The sequence below is a fragment of the Gracilinanus agilis genome, chromosome 2, assembly GCF_016433145.1.
Source record: "Gracilinanus agilis isolate LMUSP501 chromosome 2, AgileGrace, whole genome shotgun sequence".
NCBI lineage: Eukaryota > Metazoa > Chordata > Mammalia > Didelphimorphia > Didelphidae > Gracilinanus > Gracilinanus agilis.
This window is the reverse complement of record NC_058131.1, coordinates 570,283,758-570,310,587: the sequence shown is the minus strand read 5'-3', so window position 1 is coordinate 570,310,587 and position 26,830 is coordinate 570,283,758. Positions and strand designations below refer to the sequence as shown.

Genomic DNA, 26,830 nt, shown 5'->3' with positions numbered 1-26,830 from the left:
TGAGGTCTGAATTAGGCTAATAACAATAATGACCTTTCTTGCTATTTGAAATTGTTTTTCAGAATTATTTGGTCATGTCACAGCCCTGCAGTGGTGTATTAACTGGCCTCTCTACATCTCCTCCAACAATTTTATGAATATGAGGTGGTTTCGTATGGTTATTTTAACATGCATTTTTCTTACTGTTAGTGATTTGGAGCAATCTTTCACATAATTGTTGTTTGCAATTTTTCTTTGAAAAGTGCTCATATTCTGACCATTTACCTGTTTTGGGGGGGAGACCTTTGTCCTAATTTTGACAAATGTCTATGTATCTTGAATATCAAACTTTTATCAGAGAAATTTAAGTCAGTTTTTCCCCTAGTAAATTGTTTCTTTTCTTTTTCTAAGAACTGTGAAATTTCCGAAATGTAATCCAATTTATTTAATTCTAGGTCTAGATTATTGTCCATCTGCAACGTTTTACCAGGATATTTGTATTAATGAAGCAACTCAGTGGTCTGGCCTTCTAAATACATTTGATAATTTGGAAAACACACATTCTTTATCCATTTGGTTTTGTTTTGGTAGACAATGAAGATGGGTAACAGTTCTTTACTATATACTCTTGGAGAGATGCCCAGAGAATTGAGAAGTTAAATGACTTGCCCAGAATTTTAGAAGTGTTATCAAGAAGTAAATATAGAAATCTGAGTGGGTCAACAAGGCAATTTGGGTGTGAGGAAGGATAAAGGAGATATTAGGTGATTATAAGGCGATTGGAGGAGGAAAGAAGGTAAGGGAAGATATATAGGAGATAAAGGAAATGGGGTATGTAGGAGAGGATAGCTCAAACAGGTTTATTCCCAGAGGCTTGAGACAGAGGATACAGGGAGGAAATTAAGGCCAGTAAGAAATGTTTAGGTTTTGGCTGGAGGTTTTCTCTTGTTAGTTACTAAAGTCTCTTGAGGGAGGAATAGAGAGGACCCCTCCCTGCCAGTCAAACTGATGACTGGAGGAAGTCTCGCGTAGGTACTTCCTGCCAAGATGGATGCCCCCAGTTCTCTCAAGAAATTAAAGAAAATGATTCCTTCCCTCTTTAGCCCTTGCCTCAATTTTCAATTCAATGATTCACCAGAGGCTTGAATAGGTAACAAGGGGATTTATTAATACCAGGGTCAGTCAGAAGGGGAGAAGGGTTTAGGATTTTCTAACTGCTGCTAGGAAGAGGGGTGATGGTGGGGGATGGGCCACAGGAGAGGTTTAAACTGAGAGAGAACTTGCTCTCCCAGTTGGGAGATTCGACTGCCTTTTAAGTAAAGTCCTTATTGAATCACTAAAACTAGGGGTAACTTATTTGAGGATACTCTACTTGTCTATAGAAACTAAAACCCACAATGTTCAATCACAAAGCCCTCCCTTCTACCCAGGACCCGCAGGAAATTCAGGGGAAGGAAAGGGAATGTAGATAGAAAGATCAGGGAGAGGTCCAGAGAAATGAGATAGGTTTAAATTTCCCCAAGACAAGATAAGCACAGGCCAAGGCCAAAGCAAAGCAAAGCCAAAAGGCCGCAGCTAACAGGCTAAGCCAAAGCAAAAGCCTCCAGCCACAGCGAAAGCCAGAAGGCAAAAGCCTCATCAGTTGGAACTTCACCTCTATTTATGGCTTTAAGTTCTAACTGACTTTCTGAAGATTCTAAGACTTCTAACTGACTTTTTGTGACCGTTAGAAATTATAGAAGCAAAAAGTTTCTGTCAGTCACCTTGCATTACAGAAGTCATATGTGTTAGAGGCAGATTTTGCTGACTCTGAGGCGAGAATTTTATCCATTTCACCATGCTGCTTCCCCCAATGGGAATATATTTGGACAAATTCTTAATTTACCAATAGATCATGAGCCCCTTGAGGACAGTAATTATCCCCCCTCTCTTTCTTTGTATCCATGTGTTCAGCCTAATGCCTGGCTCAGAGTAGGTGCTTAATGTTTGTTAACTTATGCCATCATGGCTTTCAAATATGTAATTGAATTTTTTTTTTTTTAACCCTTGTACTTCGGTGTATTGTCTCATAGGTGGAAGATTGGTAAGGGTGGGCAATGGGGGTCAAGTGACTTGCCCAGGGTCACACAACTGGGAAGTGGCTGAGACCGGGTTTGAACCTAGAGCCTCCGGTCTCTAGGCCTGACTCTCAATCCACTGAGCTACCCAGCTGCCCCCTATGTAATTGAATTTTGATAATTGTCATGATTTTTTATGTAATCCATAGGAGACAATATTGAAATTATATTCTGTGTTCAACACCTGTTGGCATCCATAAGCAGATACTATTATATGTTTCTTGATAACAGGAATTGTTCCATTTTATCTTTGTAAGCCCCAGCACCTAGAAGGGTGCTTACATATAGTTGGTACTTAATAAATGCTTACACTTAGTTGATAAATCATTTTAAAAAATTCTCTCCACAAATAAGGAAAAAATTGGGGGAGCAATTTTAATTTGGAAAATCTTCTGATCCAATGATATCCAAGGCAACAGTTTTCTGATCTAATTCAAGCCTGTAACTAAAAAAAGTAAAAACAAAAAAAAATCTCATGTTTTTAAAGCTCGCATGGAAATTAAACATACTGAGTACTAAGAGAACTCAAGAAGCTCCAAAGGGGGTTCTAGTGGCTTATTCCCATGGAAGAAAGAAAAAAGTATATGGCAATAGGAAGAGAAATGTGGGGCTTTCAGATAGAAGAGCCATAAGGAATTTGGAGGCAAATATGCTACTATATACTATATGAGTGATAGTGCCATGAAAAATGCTACAAGAGATACAGGAGGATGTTGAAAGATGGACATAAAAGACTAAAAGAGTTTTGGGGAGAAGGACCACTAAATTTCTTAGGGCAATGAAAAGAGACCTCACTAGAAAAGAATATACTAATTATTGCTTTGCCAAAGTGACTCAGATATGAGCCCCTTATTTTTTATTTACTGCCTTCAATTAACTGATTCTATGGTTAATGGGTTTGGTTTTTTTTGTTTGTTTGTTGGTGTTTGTTTTTTAGTCCCAGTGCTTGCAGGGAACTAAGAGTCCTTTGAGAGAAACAAGGCAGATTCTCATGTTCTAAAGGGGAATCATAAGTGGTGAGAGAAGTGACCCATAGAGATTATGATTAGAGATAGATCTCCCAAATTCAGCTCAGTCTATTAGTCAGAGGTTGGAGTGTGATAACTGGGTTACAAAGATATTGGGGACTTACTCTGGTTTTCAAAAGCAAAAGATTTTTCTTTGCTTTGATCTGCTTTTTTTGTTATTGTACTCCAAAGGTCATTTGAAAGTGTTATACAAAATCTTTTATTTTTTTTCCCCTTCAAGTTCCCATTTTGGTGGCTAGAAGCCCAAACATATTATTTTGATAGCTTTGTGCCTCAAGGCTTAGGCTGACAGAGCACTAAACTATAGTAAATTACATATGGAAATCATTCTAAAGTTGGATTATATTATTGAAAACTGATTAGAATGAACTCTGTATAGTAATTAGTTATGGGTGAATATCCCTAAGATATTTAAATGGTTTTCTCCAAACATGGACATAATCAAAGTTATGAATTATGTATTTTAGCAGTTCCCCTATCGAACTCTTTAATAAGGGAGCCAAATACTTTAAAACCTTTAAACTAATTTCTACTCTATGATACATGACTGGTTTTTAGGAAAAGGAGAAGATGGTGTTGGTGTGCCCAGTTTACTTTTGGTTCTGCCAATAGACCCTTCAATTAAATTTCCATCTTAAAATTCCTATGAACCTCTTTTTAATGTTTGTTTCATCACCTCTCTTGGTAAGTTATTCCATGTGTTTATTAAAACATATGTGAATGCACCAAATTGCCGACCATAAACAATCTGCCAGAATTTAAACTGAGGATAAATCTGGCCAACAAGAAAATCAATGCTGGTGAAACAAAAGCCTGTAAAAAGGGGGAGAAAAAGAAGTTGATGTTTTAATTAAATTTCATTCTTTTAGTGTATACTTTATATTGTCCCAGTGTGCATAAAAACTAAAGCACTTCTATGCACGAATGATTTAGAAGAAAAAAAGTGAGGCTGAAAATTCCATTAAGATAGCATGAGTTTAACACATTTATAACCCTGGTTGGTATGAAGTAAAATTTTCTTTAATCTTATTAATTCAAATTTTACCACAATCCTCATAATTATTATCTTGAAGGGATATGAAAGCACCCATGGCTATAATTTACAGAAAGTTTAAAGGTTCATAATTGCTCTACTCCCAAATCTCTATTTATTCCCATTGGACAGTCTTTATTGAGAAGAAAGTATGCCTATGTTGATTGTTTAAAACGCTATCAGTCAAGTATTAGTAAGGGATTGTTAGAAGGCCATGAATTTGGGAGAATTTAATTTGTTAGCTTCAGGTGGCTATTCGTTTATTTGTAATCTGGTTAACTCATGGCATTACTATTTTTGATCTTTGGGGATAATAATAGCTCATTCATTTAACCATTTACAAAGTATCTTGTATATAATAACCCAGTAAGGTTAATAGTATCATTATTATTGGGGAAGCTTAGTGGTATCATAGAGCAGGTCTAAAATATACTAACCACATGACCCTGGGCAAATCCGTTATCCCCCTCTCTCTGCCTCAGTTTTCTCATATGTAAAATGAGGATAATAGCACATACCTCTCAGGGTGGTTGTGAAGATCAAATGAGATAAGAAATGCAAAGAGCTTAGTGCAGTGCCTGGCACACAGTAAAGACTTCATAAATGTTAGCTATCATTAGTAGTGGCAGTCGTATCTCCATTTTACAAATCAGAAAAATGAGGCTCTGAAGTGAAGTGACTTGTGCGTCTTACAACTAATTGCTATTAGAGCCTGGTATACTGGAGCATGCAGGTTTGAATCCCACTTCAAACACTTAAATGTGTGGCCTTAGAAAAGTGACTTTACCTTCCCAAGTCTCCGTTTCCTCATGTATTAAGAGTTGCACTAAATAGATTCTGAGGTCCCATTCTCCAACTCAAATCTTGTGGCTTTAATTCTAGCACTTTCTCTACTAAACCTGCCAACATTTTAGAGGTCATATATGCTTCCTTTGCTAATTTAGGTGGCACTAATTCTTGACTCAGTGCTGACTGTTCTTAAGAATGAAATGTTCATTATTAAGAACATTAATGGCAAGCATCTTTTAGTTGTTTTCATTTGAATGAATCAATGAATCAAAAAATTATTAAGCCCTTACCAAATGCGGATCCACTACAGATACCAACTGAAAAAGGAAAAAGTTCTTTCTCTCGAAGATTTCACATTCTAATTGGGAAGATGTTACATTTGGAGAGTTCAGCTGTAGGTCTGATGGAAATACCCAGAGGTCTTAAGATAATGTTGTGGGGGTGCAGCTAGGTGGCTCAGTGGATTGAGATCTAGGCCCAGAGACAGGAGGTCTGAGTTCAAACCTGGCCTCAGACACATCATAGTTATGTGACCCTGGACAAGTCACTAAACTCCCATTGCCTAGCCCTTACCATTCTTCTGTCTCAGAACGAATACACAGTATTGATTTTAAGACAGAAGGTAAGGCTGTTTTTTAGAAAGTATATTGAGGCTTCTACCCAATAGGAGCTACCTCCTACCATTGGGAAAGGAAGAGGCAGGAAGTGGTAGTATAAGAGTCAGAAGAGAGGAAGAATAATGTTTTCCCTCTGAAAGGGTGGTGATGTGTGTTCAGTATCTGACTGGCAGGGGCAAAGGAGATTGTAGCATTGATGAGAAGGTTTGGGATGAACTCAGGGGAAAAGAGAGGGAAATAGTGTCCCTTTCAGTACTATTTTTAGCTGGGATCCTCTAGGTAGTCCTAGATGGAATTTAGACCATCCTGCTAGTAAGATCATCTTTGAGATTTGTTTTAGGACTCCTACAAGATCTTATCATATTCTTTTTTATTCTTATTCCATAGCCAACTCAATTTTTCCTAAAATCAGACTCCTTTGTCACTGAGAAAGATTCTATGCACTTTTTTCCAAAGATTAACTATACTTTTATTGTTAGTTATTAAAAAAAAAGACTTTCAAAGTCAATGTTTCCATCTTCCTTCTCAAATCTGAAACTATCCTAGTATTAATAGAAGTTACCCATTTTTTTAGCCATATGGTAGCATCACACATACCATTAAAATTTTGTTTTTTATTATTATCTTTCACTTTTACATCACTTTCATTTACCTCTCCCCTTCAGAGATCCATTCCTTAAAGAATAGACTGAGATAATATTTGGGGTAAATGAGATAATAAAGTACTTATCATAGTGCCTGGAACATAGTATTTAATAATACCTAATAAATGCTTATTTTCCCTTTCTTACTTAAAACAAAAAATTAAATGGAGAAAATGGAAAAAGAAACAATTATTACTAAACTTTTTAAACTAAATTTTACTAATGTACTAAAGCATCAAACAAGTCAAACATTATAAGCAATATTTTATACCAAAGAAAGGAGGTACCTTCACATGCCTCTTCTTCTGGGCCAGTGTTGATCATTATAATTATACAACATTCCCACTCAATTTTATTTGTTGCTGCTTTCCTCACACTTGTAGTCATTGTGTATGTAATTGTTCTTGTCTTGGCTACTTCACTTTGGATCTGTTCATATGAAACTTCCATTGCTTTTATGTATTTGTATTCATTTATTTCTTTATCCTTTAGACTTTGAGCTCCTGGAAGGCACTGTCTTCTTGGTATCCCTAGCACTTGGCCAAGTGCCTGACAGAATGTGAGCTTAAATGCTCGTTGAATATTTCTGACAGACGAAAAATTCCAGTTCCTTAATTTAATGTGCCACAATTTCTTAAGCCATTCCCCAAATGATGGAAACCTACTTTGTTTCCAGTCATCTAACTATTATGAAGAGTGGGGTTATGTTTTGGTGTATATGGAACATGTTAAAATTTTTAGACATTTCTTTCTTTGGGATATGTGGCTAGCAATGAGATCCCTGGGCTAAACGATATGAGCCAAACTAGAATTTTAAGCTGTTTGTTTTTTTTTTTTACAAGTTTAGCAGTACTCCAGTTAATGATTTCTACTCATAGAGATGGCATTTGAGACAATTACATAGACTGACCCATCAGTGTTTTTCTTTACTCTCCATTCTGACATTGGTTCTAGTTTTTGTATATGTGAATCTGGTTCAAATGTTTCAAAATCATTTTCCTGTGCTCTGATTATTAACAGAAACTGAATATTTTCTGCCTTCACTTTTTATTTTTTATTGATTACTGTGTTTTAAGTTGGATCCTGCTGCTTCTGTCTTTAGCGGCAGATTGTCAGGCACACTTTATCAAAGGCTTTCAGAAAATCTAGATAAACTGTGCTGTGAATCCTGAAACTGTCATGTCTGTCTTCTAAACAGCTTCGTATTTGGAAATATTATTTAAGCTAGATGTTTTTGGTCTCCTTTGATTTACTTTTGCTTCATCGGGTCCAGATATCAATCCCACAAATGAAGGCACAACCATTTCTGACACCAAGAAGCCTCTACTATATGCATTTGGAGAACCATCTCTAGAGAAAGAGAAATAAGGAAAATATCTCTGAATCTGAGCTTCACAGGACCCCTGATACTAGGGGCTATGCAATAATTCAGGCAGGCAGTGGGAGAGCCCAGATAGCTTAGCTAGATGGTGCTGAAAGAAAAGAAAAAAAAAAGATTTGAGGCTTATATACATACATTCAAATTATGATATACTTTAATGTCAAAGCAATGTATGTGGGACTTTCACAACACCCCCTTCCACTCTTATCTCCTCACCCTCAAGCTGTATGTTACCTTTTTTTTTTTCAAAATTTTAAAAATAAAACAATTACCTTCTGCCTTGGAGCCAAAGTATTGGTTAGGCAATAGGAGTTAAGTGACTTGCCCAGGGTCACACAGCTGGGAAGTATCTGAGGCCAGATTTGAACCTAGGACCTCCCATCTCTAAGCCTGGCTCTCAATTTACTGAGCCATCACATTGCCCCCTGTATGTTACCTTTTTATGATTTCTTAGCCCCTCCAAGGCATATCTTAGGGTTCATTTTATTTTATTTTTTATTTTTATTTTTTTTTACATTTAATAATATTTATTTTTTAGAAAAGTTAACATGGTTACATGATTCATACTCTTACTTTCTCCTTCACCCCCCGACTCTGCCACCCCCCATAGCTGATGCCCATTTCCACTGGTTTTAACATGTGTCATTGATCAAGACCTATTTCCAAATTGTTGATAGTTGCAGTGGTGTGGTAGTTTCAAGTCTACATCCCCAATCATGTCCGCCTCAACCCATGTGTTCAAGCAGTAGCTTTTCTTCTGTGTTTCTACTCCTATAGTTCTTCCTCTGAATGTGGGTAGCATTCTTTTCCATAAGTCCCTCAGAATTGTTATGGATCATTGCATTGCTGCTACTACAGAAGTCCATTACATTCTATTTTACCACAGTGTATTGGTCTCTGTGTACAATGTTCTTCTGGCTCTGCTCCTTTCACTCTGCATCAATTCCTGGAGGTCTTTCCAGTTCACATGGAATTCCTCCAGTTTATTATTCCTTTGAGATCAATAGTATTCCATCACCAGCATATACCACAATTTGTTCAGCCATTCCCCAATTGAATAGCATACCCTCATTTTCCAGTTTTTTGCCACCAAAAAAAGAGTGGCTATAAATACGTTCATACAAGTCTGTTTATCTATGATCTCTTTGGGGTACAAACCCAACAATGGTATGGCTGGATCAAAGGGCAGGCAATCTTTCGTAGCCCTTTGAGCATAGTTCCAAATTACCATCCAGAATGGTTGGATCAGTTCACAACTCCACCAGCAATGCATTAATGTCCCAATTTTGCCACATCCCCTCCAACATGCATTACTCTCCCCTTCTATCATTTTAGCCAATCTGCTAGGTGTGAGGTGATACCTCAGAGTTGTTTTGATTTGCATTTCTCCAGTTATTAGAGATTTAGAACTCTTTCTCACATGCTTATTGATACTTTTGATTTCTTTATCTGAAAATTCCCTATTCATGTCCCTTGCCCATTTATCAATTGGGGAATGGCTTAATTTTTTATGCAATTGATTTAACTCCTTGTATATTTGAGTAATTAGACCCCTGTCAGAGTTTTTTGATATAAAGATTTTTTTCCCAATTTGATGTTTCCCTTCTGATTTTTGGCTGCATTGTTTTTGTTTGTACAAAAGCTTTTTAATTTAATATAATCAAAATTATTTATTTTATAATTTGTAATTTTCTCTAACTCTTGCTTGGTTTTAAAATCTTTCCTTTCCCAGAGATCTGACAAGTATACTATTCTGTGTTCACTTAACTTATTTATAGTTTCCCTCTTTATATTCAAGTCATTCACCCATTCTGAATTTATCTTGTTGTAGGGTGTGAGATGTTGATCTAAACCTAATCTCTCCCATATTGTTTTCCAAATTTCCCAGCAGTTTTTGTCAAATAGTGGATTTTTGTCCCAAAAGTTGGGCTCTTTGGGTTTATCATACACTGTCTTGCTGACGTCACTTACCCCAAGTCTGTTCCACTGATCCTCCCTTCTGTCTCTTAGCTAATACCATATTGTTTTGATGACCACTGTTTTATAGTATAGTTTAATATCTGGTACAGCTAGGCCACCTTCCTTCACATTTTTTTATTTCCCTTGATATTCTTTATCTTTTGTTATTCCAAATGAATTTTGTTATAGTTTTTTCTAATTCAGTAAAAAAGTTTTTTGGTAGTTTGACAGGTATTGTGCTAAATAGGTAAATAATTTGGGTAGAATGGTCATTTTTATTATGTTAGCTCATCCTACCCATGAGCAATCAATGGTTTTCCAATTCTTTATATCTAGTTTTAATTGTTTGGAAAGTGTTTGGTAGTTGTGTTCGTATAATTGCTGTGTTTGTTTTGATAGATAGATTCCTAAGTATTTTATATTGTCTAGGGTATTTTAAATGGTGTTTCTCTTTCTACCTCTTGCTGCTATGATGTGTTGGAAATATATAGAAAAGCTGATGATTTGTGTGCATTTATTTTGTATCCTGCAACTTTGCTAAAGTTGTTGATTATTTCTACAAGCTTCTTAGTTGATTCTCTAGGATTTTTTAAGTATACCATCATATCATCTGCAAAGAGTGATAGCTTAGTCTCCTCATTGCCTATTTTGATACCTTCAATTTCTTTTTCTTCTCTAATTGTTACTGCTAGTGTTTCTAGTACAATGTTAAATAATAGAGGTTATAATGGGCATCCTTGTTTCACTCCTGATCTTACTGGGAAGGCTTCTAATTTATCGCCATTACATATGATGCTTGTTGATGGTTTTAGGTATATACTGTTTATTATTTTTAGGAAAGATACTTGTATTCCTATATTTTCCAGTGTTTTCAATAGGAATGGGTGCTGTATTTTGTCAAAGGCTTTTTCAGCATCTATTGAGATAATCATGTGATTTTTGTTTGTTAGTTTGTTGCTATGGTCAATTATGTGAATGGTTTTGCTAATGTTGAACCATCCTTGCATTCCTGGTATAAATCCCACCTGATCATGGTGGATAATCATCTTGATGACTTGCTGGAGTGTCTTTGCTAGTATTCCATTTAAGATTTTTGCATCTATGTTCATTAGGGAGATTGGTCTGTAGTTTTCTTTCTCTGTTTTTGGTCTACCTGGCTTTGGAATCAGTACCATATTTGTGTCATAAAAGGAATTTGGTAGGACTCCTTCTTTGCTTATTATATCAAATAATTTGTAAAGTATTGGGATTAGTTGCTCTTTGAATGTCTGATAGAATTCACTTGTGAATCCATCAGGCCCTGGCAATTTTTTCTTAGGGAGTTCTTTTATGGCTTGTTCAATTTCTTTTTCTGATATGGGATTATTTAGGTATTTTATTTCTTCTGCTGTTAATCTAGGCAATTTATATTTTTGTAAATATTTATCCATATCCTATAGATTGTTATATTTATTGCCATATAATTGGGCAAAATAGTTTTTAATGATTGCCTTAATTTCCTCTTCATTAGAGGTGAGGTCTCCCTTTTCATCTTTGATACTGTCAATTTGGTTTTCTTCTTTCCTTTTTTTATTAGATTGACTAGTACTTTGCCTATTTTATCTGTTATCATACCAGCTTCTCGTCTTATTTATTAATTCAATAGTTCTTCTACTTTCGATTTTATTAATTTCTCCCTTGATTTTTAGTATTTCTAATTTAGTTTTCATCTGGGGATTTTTAATTTGCTCACTTTTTAGTTTTTTAAGTTGCATGCCAATTCATTAATCTCTGCCCTCCCTAATTTGTTAATATATGCACTCAGGATATAAATTTCCCCCTGAGTACTGCCTTAGCTGCATCCCACAGAGTTTGGTAGAATGTCTCATCATTGTCATTCTCTTCAATGAAATTGTTGATTGTTTCTATGATTTCTTCTTTGACTAACTGGTTTTGGAGGATCATATTGTTTAATTTCCAATTCGTGTTTGATTTGCCTGTCCAGGTGCCCTTGCTAATTATTATTTTTATTGCATTATATGATCTGAGAAGGTTACAGTTATTATTTCTGCTCTTTTGCATTTGTTTGCAATGTTTTTATGCCCTATTACATGGTCAATCTTTGTGAATGTATCATGTGCAGCTGAAAAGAAGGTGTATTCCTTTTTATCTCTGTTTTTCTCCACATATCTATTAAATCTAATTTTTCTAGGACTTCATTCACCTCTCTTATCTTTTTAAATTTATTTTTGGTTTGATTTATCTAGATCTGAAAGAGGAATATTTAGATCTCCCACTAGTATGGTTTTACTGTCTATTTTCTTCTTGAGCTCTGCCAGTTTCTCCTTTTGAAATTTGGATGCTATGCCATTTGGTGCATATATATATATTGAGCACTGTTATTTCCTCATTGTCTATACTGCCTTTTATCAGGATGTAATTACCTTCCCTGTCTTTTTTAATCATATCTATTTTTACTTTGGCTTTGTCAGAAATCATAATTGCCACTCCTGCCTTCTTTTTCTCATTTGAAGCCCAAAAGATTTTGCTCAAGTCCTTTACCCTAAACCTGTGTATGTCCTCCTGCCTCATATGTGTTTCTTGTAGACAACATATGGTAGGATTTTGGTTTCCAATCCACTCTGCTATTTGCTTCTGTTTTATGGGCTAGTTCATCCCATTCACATTCAGAGTTAAAATTATCAGTTGTGTATTTGCTAACATTTTGGTATCCTCTCCTAGTTCTACCCCTTCTTCTTACATAATTTCCTTTTAAACCAGTGGTTTGCTTTAAGCCAGTAACCCTTGTCCCCTCCCTTTATTTACTACCCTTTTTACCCCCTCCCTTATTATTCACCTCTTTTTATTTTTAAGGTCTACTGAATTCCCTCCCCCTTCTTCTCCCCTCCCTTTTTTGACCTCCCCACTCCCCTGTTCCCCTTGGTTTATCCCTTCTGACTTTCTCATTAGGGTTAAATAGAGTTTTATATCCCAAATGATATAGCTACTCTTCCCTCTCAGGGTTAATTCCACTGAGAATAAGGTTTAAATATTACCTCTTAATGCTCTCTTCCTCTCCTTCTTATAATTGTATTCATCCCCTCCCCTTCCCATGCCCTCTTTGTGTGGTATAGAATATCCTATTTTTCTTATTCATTCAAGTTTCTCTTGGTGACCTCTACTATTCACCCCCCTCTTTCCCACCCCCCATATCATCTTAGACCATTTAGTACTCCAACCTCTACATATGAATAATTCTTCTAATTACTATAATAGTGAATACTATAATAGTGAATAGAGTTCACTATAGAGAATTACACATAACATTTCTCTACATAGGAATACAAATAATTAGATCATATTGAAGCCCTTAAAGAGGCAAATTTAAAAAGTAAGAGTTTTCTTTCTTCCCCTCTGTTTTTTATTTACCTTTTCATGTTTCTCTTGATTTTTGTGGTTTCAAACTTTCCATTTAGTCCTGGTCTTTTCTGTGCAAATCCTTGGAAATTCTTTATCTTGTTGAATGCCCATACTTTCCCCTGGAAGTATATACTCAGTTTTGATGGGTAGGTGATCCTTGGTTGTAGACCCAGTTCTCTTGCCTTTCTGAATATCATATTCCAAGCCTTGCAGTCTTCTAGCATGGAGACTGCCAGATCCTGTGTGATCCTGATTGGTGCTCCTTGATATCTGAATTGTCTCTTTCTGGTTTCTTGTAAAATTTTTCTTTTACTTGGAAGTTCTTGAATTTGGCTATTATATTCCTGGGGGTTGTCTTTTCAGGGTCTAGAGTAGAGGGTGTTCTATGGATCCTTTCAATGTCTATATTGCCCTCTTGTTGTAGAACTTCAGGGCAGTTTTGCTGAATAATTTCTTTTAGTATGGCGTCTTTCTGCTTTTTCAGGAAGACCAATGGTTCTCAAATTGTCTCTTCTAGACCTGTTTTCTTGATCTGTCAATTTCTCATTGATATATTTCATGTTTCCTTCTATTTTATCAGTCTTTTGACTTTGCTTTATTTGTTCTTGCTGTCTGGAGAGATCATTAGCTTCTAATTGGTCAATTCTAGCCTTTAGAGACTGGTTTTCCTTTTCAATCTGGTCATTTCTGGTCTTCAATTTTCTTGTCTCACTTTCTAATTGTGAAATTCTGCCTTTTAAACTGTTATTTTCTTGCCAGATATCTTCCATCTTTCTCATCATCTCAGATTTGAACTCTTCAAAAGCTTGTGACCAGTTTTCATTATTGTGGGAAGTTTTAGATATGATTATTTCTTTGTTCTCCTCTGCTGTTTGCTCTGTTGTCTGGATTTTCTCTGTGTAAAAGTTGTCAAGTGTTAAAGATTTCTTCTTGTTGATCTTTCTTTTTTGGGGTTCTTGTGGATGGCTTGGCATTGTGAGCCGCGTGCCCTCTCAGGTTTATCCTCACACCCAGAGTCTATCTGCACTCTTTAGGCTCCTGAGGTCTCAGGTCTAGTTGTTCTCAGGGTCAAGTCTCCTGGTGGTCCCCTTGCTTGTTCCTCTGCCCAAAGCTCCTTTAACAGTCTCAGGGTGCTGCTTCCACAGCCTTGCAACCCTTTGCACTGGGAACCCAACCAAGGTCTGAGGCAGAGCTCAGGATCCGCGTCTGAGCCTGTGTCCGTGGTCTGCGGTCAAGGTCTGTGTTCAAAATCCACATGTTTTTTAGCCTCTTGGGGTCTTAAGTCTTGCTGCTCTCAGGAGCATGCCCTGGTGACCCTAGGTAGCTGTCAAGGACTTAATGGGTGCCCCAAACTTGCTCTAACTCTTTTGCGCTGGCTTTGGCACTGTAGGTGGGATGGGGGAGAGAGGGTTGCTCAGCTCCCATTTTAGTGAGAGCTGTTTCACCCCTTTATAGCATGGAAATGCCCCAATTCCACGTACCTTCATTGCTGCGCCCTATTGTGGGGTCCCTTCGTTTGTTAGGATTTGTTTTTATGTCTTCTTGAGGAATCCTATATGTGTTTATTTAGAAGAGGTGAAGCAGCTTCTTTTTACTCTGCCACCATCTTAACCTGGAACCTTAGGGTTCATTTTAAACTTACTTCAAAATTCTAACATTTCAATGGACTGTCATCTGATAACTGTGGGTAATTTACTTTTTTCTTTAAAAATTGTTTTAGTTAATTTTTTAATTACCTCAAAAACAATTTTGATAATTGGTTTCTTTTTTATTTCTTTTTATTTTATTTTATTTACATAAATTAAAATGTTTAATTATCAATCAGGACCACTCATTGTCATGCTGAGAAGTTTCAGGTCAGGGTGAGTCATTCCATTATTTTGCTCCTGTGTCAGTCCTTGTCCAGAGTTCTCATTTTTAAAGTCATGTATATATCAGAGCAGTGCTTCTCTCTGTTTCATTAATGCTATTTAGTTAGTAACTAAACAAAACCCCCAACCCCTTACTTTCCAGTGTTAAATTGACACACTCAAGAGACTGATTTGGGGGTAAGAATATAAATTTCTTGATTAGGCTAGCATTTAACTAATAAATTAATATGGTTGATGATCCTCTTTATAATCAAAGACCAGGAACTTCCTTTATGCTGGTCTAGAAAAACATTTGGGAGCTCATTATTCACTTCCTCCCTTGGACATCCTAAGATAATTTTTAAAAACAAATTTGTTTAGAATTTTTTCCATGGTTATATTGGTTTTTTTAAATGATTAAAACTGTTACCTTCCATCTTAGAATAAATATTATGTATTAGTTCTATGGCAGAAAACTGTTAAGGGCTAAGCAATTCGGGTTAAATGACTTGCCCCAGGTCACATATCTAGGAAGTGTCTAAGATCACATTTGAATCCATGACCTCCTATCTCTAGGCCTGGCTCTCAATCCACTGAGCCAGCTCACTGCCCCTAAAAATTGTTTTCCTAACATTTTGTCATTTAGATTCTCTCCATCCTTCCTTTCATCCCATCTTCCTCTCCTCAGCAATAAATAATCCAATATAGGTTATACTAGTGCATTGTGGATAATTTATCCAACTGCATTGTTTGGTTGGTTGATTCAATCATCTCCAACTCTTTGTGATTCCATTTGAGGTTTTCTTGGCAGAGATACTGGAGTGGTTTACTGTTTCCTTTTCTAGCTCATTTTACACATGAGGAAACTGAGGCAAAAAGGATTAAGTGACTTGCACAGGGTCACACAGCTAATAAATTTCTGACAGAAGATTTTAATTCAGGAAGATAAATCTTCCTGATTCCAGGCCTGGCCTTCTATCCACAATGTCACTTAGTCCCTAATTGCATAGCTCCAACCAATCCCATTTCAACATTTTTATCTTGTACACTTATTGTCTATGTCCTACCATAAAGCCCATAGAAGACCTTCCCTCATGCTGGAGACCATCTTCTAAATCATTTGATGGCTCATGGGAATCAGTGCAGCCCTGGGACTGAGACACCTTATGGTCTCACTAGTCTTTTTTGATCATACATGTCCTGAATGATATTCTTTCAATATTGTCCCCCAAAAAACAAAAATATTAAATTCCTGAGTTGTCCTTATATAAAAAAGTGAGATAAAAGCTCACCAAAGGTGTCCATTACTCATGAAAGATAAGGACTTTGAATGGAATTGCCTGTGTGTGGTGAGGGCCTCAAGATACCTTTGTTTATATATGACATTGTGTTGAAGTTTCAACCTTAAGAATTCTGGAGGATCCCCTCAATGAGTTGCATGACTACACAAAACCCTAATAATCCAAATAGAAGAAAACCAAATGGAGGAAGAATAATTACCATCCAGATGATGGCATGTAGTTGAATAGCCAGTCCATTGTATTACTCTTAGTACATATATCTTAGACTAGCATCATAGAGAGTGTATTGGCCCCAAAATTGAAGGAAGAGAATAGGCTGAATTGTTTTGAGGAAATTATGTAGCACTGTTCTATGACACAAAATCCCTACTCTAGTATTTTCCTGGAAGTAAAAATTAGTTAGTGCTAGGTTTGGAGACAGGAAGAATTCATTTCAAATCTTGTCTCTCTGTTACTGGCTGTGGGCAAAAGGCATTTCACTTCTGTCTCAAACAATGCCCTAGAACACACATACGAGGTTTCTCTTATCAAGAGTTCCCTAAACTGATAAATCATAGATATTTCAGGATATACATATCTTTTCTTAGTGCTACGATAAGGTTAGGAATAAATCAGTCAGCATTTATTAAGCACCTACTATGTTGCCAGCCTCCATGCTAGATTATGGGGAATGCAAAGGCAAAAAAGAAAAACAATCCTTCCTATCAAGGTGTTTACGTTCTAATAGAGGAGACAATATGTACCTATATAAATATAGACATCTCTTCCACATTGTGGGTAATATCAGTGATAGTTGCATGACACCCCTGAGATATGGAAAATCCATGTTTAAAATTTTGGCCCTTCCTTTATACCAGAGAAATCTGAATTTTTTCTTTTTCTTTTATGGGGTATTTAAAGGACCTTATTGTAAAATTTGGCTTAAGTATTTGGTCACAGTTTATGTAACTTCTAAACTTTTTTCTGTGTTGTCTACTGTCCTTTGTGTGTTATCTGTGACTTTTACAAAACTCCTCCCAAATTCTCATTTAATTTCTTATGCCTGACTAGTGTTAAATTGAAAGCAAGATGGGAAAAGTCATGATGTGGAAGGGATACCTGTACATGCAGAATAAATGCAGAATAAATATAACAGAATTAAGTATAAGGTAGTTTAGTAGGGAGGGTACCAGCAGCCTGGAAGAGAAGGAAAGACAACATGAGATAAAGTAATGCTTTAGCTGCTTCTTAGTGTATGAAAGAGGTTCTTTGAGGCAAAGCAAAGGAGGAAATGCATTCTGGGCTTGGAAAATGGCCAGAACAAAAGCACAGAGACTCAAGATGGATTGCCATGTGTGAGGAACAGAAAGAAATAAAGTTTCACTGGGGAAAGGGTATAGGAAAGAGAATGTTGTATAATAGTAGACTGGAAAGATAGATTGGGGCTGAATTGTGGAGGGCTATAAAAGTAAAACAGTATTTTGTATTTATGTTAAGACAATCGGGAGCCAATGGAATTACTAAGCAAGGAGGTGATATGATCACATCTGTGCTTATGGAAAATTTTGAATCATGGGCCATTCCATCTCTGAAAAATCAAAATTGAAAATGATTCAAAGGGCAATGAAAAGATTCACAGTGGGCATCAAGAGGCTTCAGAATATCATCCACCTAACTACCTGTATCTGAGTGTTTTGAGAGAAAGGAAAAAGGACATGGAGAGGAGAGGTTCACTGCATGCCCCTCTATCCAGAGAGAGGCTTGAAATCAGGAAAAGGACTGGGTTGCTTTGGCTTTTTCTCAATTGATAGCTATCATTTCCCCCTCTAGGCTATCTGTTAAGTACCACTCTTTTCTATCCTACAATTGTACACTTAAATTACAATTAGACATGGTGGAATTTTGGTCATGCCATGTGAATTGTCTTTATCATACATTTTGACATATTACTAAATGTTTCCTCTTCAAGTTCAAAAAACTTCTCCACTACTCTTTCTAATATGAATACTTCTCATTCAGGAGAATGATAGCCCTGAACAACCTCCACAGCACAATTATTCATGGAACACTGAACCCAGTGCACCATGGTAAGCTCTTTTAGCTGCTTATACTCATCTTTTGTCTTTTCTTATTTTCAATTTTCAGCCCCCTTCCTTTTCCCTGAAATACTGATTCCAGCTCAACTTTTGCTTTTGGCTTCTTTCTTGATGACATTGTGATGCAACCTTTGCTTCTGGCCTTTCTTCAACTCCAGAATTGAAAACCTAGCAATGCTGACCTCCTCTGTAAGGTTTCACCCTTGGTCCCTGGCTCTTTATGGGCCCTAGTTCTTGATCCTCTCCTGATTTGCAAATACTAAGTTAGTCTCAGGCCCACTGTACGATTTTTTTCCAATGTCCTGGAAGATTCATGGCTGTCCAGCACTTAGAGAGTCCCACCCATGGCACTAACCCTGCTTAAACAGAATCATCTTATAACTTTTCAGGATTCTATGAGACCTGAGACCTCATAGGTCTTCTACTTTTCTTTCTCAACAGTTAGTAATTATTTTAAAAGTGATCTACATTTTTACCTATTTTCCTGGGAAGTTATATAAATTAACTAACATTCATACACAATTTGAATAGGTATAGCGCTCCATAAACATCATCTAGTATCATCTTCACTGCTTTGGAAGGCCCAATTATCATAATCTATTATAAAATAGGTAAAATAATCTTTTTCCTATGCTATAATTACATATAATTTATAAAAAATGCACAGAATCTTTAAAATCTAAAGAAGTCATTTAATAGCAACAATTCATATTTCATGGCCATAATGAAACAATTTTCATTACTGTTTTATTCCTGCTGCTTGGAATACGCTAGACTGGAAGACATATTTGTAACAATTTTTGAAATCCTTGGATGGCATATGTAATCTAAGGAATTTTTCATGAACCTGCCAAAAATTATCCTTCGCTTTAGAAATTTCCTTTCTTATTTTTCTTAGAACTATAATCTTTCCATCTCCATGAATTTGCTTGTATAAAAGTTAACTGAAGTCAAAACATGCTGTCAAGAGATAGCACTTTTATATAGTAGTCATTTAGATAGAACAAATTATTAACTGGCATGCTAACTTTGCAAAGCAGAAATCACTACATGTGCATTGTACTTAATTAACTGTATTAAATTATGCAAGCCCATGACAATAGACAGTAATAGTACAGTGTATTCATAAGCAATACAATTGAAGCTGATATTACCACATTATTAAAGGATAATAAAACTTTTCATAGTCCTTTCTCTTGTTTGCATGTTGAAAAACTGTTGATTATAAAGGCAAAGGTGTTTTCTCAAAATATGTTTTCGATCATTTAGGCACAGTTTCAGAAGATAGTAAAAGGAACTACTGTTGAAACCCTCACTGTTTTGCCATCTTGCCGTAGGAATTCTTATTTCACTCCTCTACCTATCCTTGAAAAAGATGCAAAGAAAGGTCAGTGACCCATTTATCCACTTTTTAACATAGCAGAAAGAACTCCGAACTAGGCATTAGAGAGTTGAATTCCATTTCTACCTCTGCCACTAACTAGTTATGGGATCTTGGTCAAATTACTAGACCAGTAATTCAGGGTTCCAGTTTCTCATCGATTCACATGAGTTGGATTATCTAACATTTCTATGTTGATGATTCCTGTGAATGTATAATAAGCCCTTTACTCACATGATCGCTGTCCTTGTTTAGAGTTTCATAACATCTTGCTTGGAATATAGGAGCATAGCTCATAGTAGGCACTTAAAGTTTATTGACTTTAATTAGACGGCCTCCCAATTGCCTTTCTTGCTTCCAGTCTTTCACCTGTCCAATTTCTTCCACGCAGCTATCAAAATAATCTTCATACAGTAGAGATTTGACTCTTTTCAAGAATCTGTGGGAGCTCTCAATTGTCTCTAGGATAAAGTACAAATTTCTCATTTTGTCATGTAAAGCCCTTCATAATTTGGCTGAAGCCCATCTCTCCAGGCTATTTATTTGTTCTCTTTCACGCATGCTAGTTTTTTCAGCCAAACTGGACTATTTGCTGTTCATCAAACTTGTCTCATCATGTCTTGCCTCTGAGTTTACCCCTTTATAGCTAGGATACATTTTGTTCTCCCTTCTGTTTCTTAGTACTCAAACTTAGTAACTCAGGTATGACCTCTGATCTGGGAAACTTTTGCTGATCACCTTCCTTTCTGGTGCACTTTTCCTCTCAAAATTACCTTGTGTCTGTTGTGTTCATATGTTATATCTCCCCAAAGACTCCTTGAAGGCAGGAACTGTTCTTCATCTTTATCTTTGTATCCCCATTGTCTAGCACAATAAATGGCATGCGGTAAGTGCTGTAGAAATGTTTTTTGAATTGAATTGGATTGAATTGAACCACTGCAGATTATCATATATTCTCAGCTAAGTTCCCAGTGCACCTCAACAACTCTTTTGCTCTCACATCCTTAACTCCCTCTCTCTTTCTTTTTTCTCTCTTCTTCTCCACAATCAAACTCTCACCACTCCATAAATACCTTTCATTTATTTTTTCCTTTGGTATTTCTTCCCCTTTATTATAAAGTTATTTTATTTTACCAATTACATTTAATAACAAATTTCTACATAAGTTTTCTGAAGTTATACAGTCCAAATTGTCTCCCTTCCTCCTAGAGCTGGCAAGAAATTCAATCTGGGTCATATATGTATTATCATAAAAATATATCTCTATATTGTTCATTTTTATAAAAGAATAATATAAAACCAAAACCCCTAAATAAAAGCCTAAATAAAGCGAAAAATTGTATGCTTTGGTCTGCATTCCAACTCCAACAGTTCTTTCTCTGGAGGTGGATAGTCTTCTTTGTCATAAGCCCTTCAGAGTTGTCTTGGATCATTGTATTGCTGAGAGTAGCTAAGTCTATCACAGTTGATTATTTGTAGGGTGTACAATGTTCTCCTAGTTCTCCTCATTTAATTCTGTATCAGTTCACGTAGGTCTTTCTGGCATCATTTCTTACAGCACAATAGTATTCCATCATCATCATATATCACAATTTGTTCAGCATTCCCTGATTGTTGTGCATCCCTTCAATTTCCAATTCTTTGCAACCACAAAAAAGCAGATATAAATATTTTCTTACAAATAGGTCCTTTCCTTCTTTTTAAAAATAACTTTAGGATACAGACTTAGTAGTAGTATTTTTGTAACAAAAGGTATACATTGTTGTATAGGTCTTTGGGTATAGTTCCAAATTGTCCTCCAGAATGGTTGGATCATTTCACAACTCCAAAAGCAATGCATTAATGTCCCAATTTTTCCACACCCCCTCCAACATTTATCACTTGCCTTTATTGTCATATTGGCCAATCTGCTAGATGTGAGACGGTACCTAAGAGTTGTTTTAATTTACATTTCTCTAATCAAGAATGATTTAGAACATTTTTTTCATATAGTTAGATAGCTTTGATTTCTTTATCCGAAAATGACATTCATATCCTTTGACCCTTTGTCATTTAGGGCTCTCACTTCAGCCTCCTTCCATTTTCTCAAGTCTTCTAAGAATTATCATTCACTCTTGCTTTTCCTCTGATCACAGAAGAAAGAGGGTATTTTTATCACTCACTAAGGTTAATCTTTCCACTTTCTCCCTTGTTCCCAACACTCCTTACCCACTCCTAGACCTAGAAATTGATCTGCTTCTCTCAGGGATCCTTTGCTTCCTCTGGTTTCTTCCTGTCTATCTACAAATATAAGCAGGTCTCCTTTATACTAAAAATAAACAAAAAACTTCCATTTGTCCCTCTACCTCATTTAGCTACCATCTTTCACTGACCACTCATTTGAAAAAGTAGTCTATACACAATTGCTTAGTATGCCCTGTCTTTTTAACAATATAGGCTTCTATGATTCTTCCCTCAGTGGTATTTTCCAGTTTGTAGGCCCCTCCATGCAATTCTATCAGAACTTTCAGAGACCTCTAGTGACTTTCTAGAAGAATCAAATCCAATAGCTTTTTTTGGTTAACATTTTTGTTGTTCTTGGTCATGTCTGACACTATTGGCCACTTTACTAGAAACTCCATTTTCTTCAGAAACAACACATTCTCTACATTTTTCTTCCTACCTTCAAAAACACTTTTTCTTTATCCTTTGCTGGTTTTGCATCCTCCCCCTGATCCTTTACTATGGATATTCTTCTAGTGCCTATACTCTCCTAACACCGAAGGATAAGATCTCAAAGGAATATTAAATATTGTTGAGCTTAACTCCTTCATTTTGTCAATAAGGAAACTGGAGATCAGAGAGTTTAGAAGACTTGCCTCAGGTCACACAGTTGGTGATGTAGGATTTGCCTTACAAGGTTTACCTTACAATGTTGTAAGATTTAATACTAGATCTTCCTCCTTTTCTCTTGCTTCTGTCTCCCTAGAAAAGCTTATTTGCCCCAATTTAGTCAACACATCTGACACTTAATTGAAATATCAATATTGACAACCAATAAGCATTTTATTAAGTACCTACTGTGTTCCAACAATTGTGCTAAGAACAAAAGGATAAAAATGAAATAGATCCTGTTCTTACATTCTATTAAGGGAGAAAACATGTATCAATATAAGTTTATACAAAATACATACAAAGATGAATTTGAAGGAAAGCTTCTAATAGCTGGAGGAAATCCAAAAAGACCTCTTGGAGGATATATGATATTTGACCAGAGATTTGTAGGAAGCTGGGAATTCTAAGAGGGAGAGTGGAGGAAGAACAGCATTTGAGGGATGGAGAGGAAGAAGGAGCAGTAATGTGTGCAAAGGTGTAGACAGGAGATGTAATGCCAGAGAGACTAGCTTGTTGAAATGGAAACAACACTGGATCAGAAAACTTGAATTTTAATCCTGGGTGATCTTGGCCTCTTGGGGCCTTTGTTTCTTCATATATAAAATTAGGGAGTTGTACTAGATGATCTCTAAGTTCTCTTTGAGCTTTAAATCCTATTCCACTCAATGCTAGGTTCAACATCAAGTTAAATCTTTAAATGCTTTTCCTCATAGAAACATTATAAAATATGAGGGGTTCTGGAGCAGAATGCCTATGTGTATAATTATGTATTTGTATATAATCGGGTAATTCCAATATTAAAAAGGCATTTGTGGGGCTGGGATAGTGATACACCACTGTGTTAAAAATGTGTCCTGAGTTCCAATTAACCATCTTACAAACACATTTTTAGAACACAACTTGCAGTGACCTCTATGAAAGAATGCCAAGATCTAGTCTTAGGCCTTAGATCTCAATGACCTAAAACCAACTTCCAAGCTTCACTTTTCAGAGATTCTTCTTTTCACAGATTTGCAAGTAAACCTTGCCTCAAATTCCAGAACTCTTTTGCCTTGTAAATTATCGTTTAATTTATAATTTCACTTTTACTCTTACTAATAAAGTTTTGCTTTCTTTGCCTGAATGATTTATATGTTTCTTGGATTCAAATAATTCAAAGTGATATACATGTTTATAAAAAGAAATATTATATTAGATTTATGTGTCTAGGAACTCTGGAAAAGCTCTTAGAATTTCTAGAACTCAGGTGGAAAAAAACAAATGAGATAATGTATATAAAGTATTTTGGAAATCTTAAAGTACTAGCCATTATTACTATAATCGTTATTTAGAAATCAACTAATGTCCTATTATACCATTTTAAAGGTATTTTGAGTATGATTCAACGAGGACTGATCCCACCAGCAGCAAAGATTACTCTTGAAAATCCACCTATTGCACCGAAAAGTATTTTCTTTCCTTCTTGTAAACAGCCTAAGCCAAAAAGTAGAGGTAAATCTTTTTATTTGTGTGTACTTAGGGAATTCATTAAGTCATCTTCTGGGGAAAATTAGGATACTTGTACCCAGCTAACAGTTAGTGACTAAACAAGAAATTTTTTTTTTCAGAATTTTTGAGAAAATCAGAGGGCAATTGTAATAACTTTGGGCTGCATCTTTACTAAATAAAAAATCTCCATCGTCACCTAGTCAAATCACAAAACATGCATTACCAACAAACTTTAGGCAGAGCGCTATTCTGTACTTTTCAAGGACCACAAAACCTAGATGAAAATTAGTCCTTGCCCTCATAAACTTGCAGTGAATTAGGATATGAAATATATAACAGATAACAATAAAATAATTCATATTTTTGTTGACAGAAAATTAAGTGCTTATGTAAAGAGAGGTAAAAGTAAAACACTATATGAGAGGAGTCATGTCATTATTGAAGTGGGTGGGAGAAGGGAAGAAGAATCAGCAAAAGCTTCTTGAAAGAGAGTGCTTTTGATTCAGGTTTCATAGGCTATATAAGAACTAAAAGGCCGAGTATCAAATGGGTATATTCTAGGTAGAAGGAACAATATAAGTAAAAACATGAAGGTAGAAAAACAGGGCATGCATAGGAAATCACAAGGATTCTTGTTTGTTTGTAGCATAAAACTGGAAACTGAAGAGAATGGTAGACTTTATACAGTCTAACTCTAGAAAGCTTGTTCAGATTGGTGGTTATGACGACCTGTTGTAAAATGGTCACCAAAGAAGTAGAATGGATGAAAGATACGAGATATTTCAGAGGTAGAACCAACAGAACCTGGTGAGATATAAGTGACAGGATATAAGAAGTGATGGAGAATGAAGAGTTAGTGATAACATGAAGATTTCAACAAGATGAGATTAGATTTGTTCTGTTTGAGCAAGAGGACACAATTGGAAGCATAGGGTATAAAGAAGCCACTTTTGGCCAAGTGTCAGGAAAAGCTTACTAACCCTTATAGGTAACTAACCCAAGGTAGACTGGACTGTCTTGGGAGAGAGCAGGTTCTTCTTCCTTAGAGAAGTCTTTCGTAGCAATGAAGTGGCTCAGTGGGTAGAGAGCCAGAACTAGAGATGGGAGGTCCTTGGTTCAAATCTGGCCTCAAACCCTTTGGAGCTGTGTGACCCTGGGCAAATCATTTCACCCCATTGCCTAGCCCTTACCACTCTTCTGCCTTGGAATGATTACTTACGATTCTAAGAAAGAAATTAAGAGTTAAAAAAAAAGAAGTCTTCAAACAAGTGGTAGAAGATGGGTTGGACTAAATGGTTATTACTTTCTTTCCAATACCAAATTTTGTAATTCTGAGATCAAAAAAGTAATAAAGTCAGAAGGAGGAAGAAGTCTGGGAGAAAGGATAATAAACTTGGACTTAATGATAAGATTGAGGTTCCAGTGAGACATCTAGAAAGCAAGATCCTATCATCTGTTGGAGATATCTGTAGTAGAGACACTGGAGGATGCTACAGATGCATTCAGATACCCCTAATTCCCACCCACCCCAAATCCTATCCCTTTTCTCTCTCCTTCCATGGACTAGGAGTCATACAATCTTGCTCTGAGCCTCAGTTTATTCATTTGTAAGGGTATACTACTAGCTCTGGCTAGCCTATGGAATTATGAGTATCAAATGAGTTAATGTCTATGAATACACTTCAAAAGTGGCAGAGTTCTACACTAAGTTAGGGATTCCTCCTTGTTATTTCCTCTCTAATATGTGAACTTGCCTTGGCCTGAGTATTCACCTTACCCCTTTATGAATAGTCCTAGTAATTTGTTGGAACTCTGTCCTTGGATTTGGCCTTTAAATGGAGGACAACACAGGTAGTTGATCAACAAGCATTTATTACAACCCTCTATGTGTGAAGTACTGTGCCAGTTAGAGCCGAGTTAGACAAAGAAGCCTGCTGTGCAGACAGTTCCCTGGAGAGAAGCCTGCCCATCCAGGGATTCTTATGTGTAAGGGAACCATGTGACCTCAGAGGTAGCCACAGTGAAACAGTGAGTGATGCTTTGTCCAAGCCTAACCTGGAAAACATGAAGTTCCTAGATCAATCGAGAGTTGGAGCAACATGATACTTATCCAGGAGGTGGAGGAAACAAGCTTAGACTCTGTCATTCATGTTCATGGATACTCTCACTTACATGCTAGGACTACACAATTCTAGAAAGACTTCTCAGTGATGGGAGACTGCAGTCTCAGGGTGGTACTATAAGTGTGAGAGATCATTAGGTAACTGAAGGAGGATGGGTTCACCATAGATGTGGGTTGCTTGACCCTACTACACCCATGGTTGTTTCATATGTAGGGAAGATTGTGTAGTCACTAGAAAGGTGAAGGCTTATCGGAGAGAAAAGCAGAGTTACTTTGATTGTCTATGAGTTTGGGTTGGGAGTTTTTATATTTTGTGTTGCCAGATAGAATCATCATCAATCAACCTATTAAAACTCTCCTATATTTGATATGTTGTGAGCCTATGTGCTTGCATATGAACTGTAGAGGCCTAGACATATGTCAAATTCTGTTTATTCCAGGTAAAACTTTAGGTGAGAGCTTGAACCAATAGAAAGATTTTTTTGCAAAATTCCCAGCACTAAACCTGATCTATGTAAACCAGAGCTTCCATTCTAGAGCTAGTTTCATATGTTAACTGCCTAAATGATAGTGTAGAAAATAACTACTATAGGAATTCATAGGAGTGATGACTCACTAAGGGAGATTTGTCAACATCTAGGAAAGCTTCATCACGAAGCATGAACACCAAAAACTAAAACCTAGTCCTGGCTCTGACACTAATCAGCTATGTAACCTTGGGCAAGTGACTCTCTGGGCCTCTGTTTTCTCATCTGTATAATGAGGTGTATATATATATATATATATATATATA

The 26,830-nt window shown here is 36.3% G+C and overlaps 1 protein-coding gene across 1 annotated transcript in view; it reads left to right on the top strand.

Moving 5' to 3' along the window:
• IQCH (IQ motif containing H) overlaps nucleotides 1-26,830 on the top strand; it is a 278,771-nt gene that overhangs the window by 71,634 nt on the left and 180,307 nt on the right. Inside the window, exons 5-6 of the mRNA XM_044660111.1 lie at nucleotides 19,442-19,559; nucleotides 23,793-23,918. Of these exons, the coding sequence (XP_044516046.1) occupies nucleotides 19,442-19,559; nucleotides 23,793-23,918 (244 nt within the window). The remainder of the gene's footprint in view (nucleotides 1-19,441; nucleotides 19,560-23,792; nucleotides 23,919-26,830) is intronic.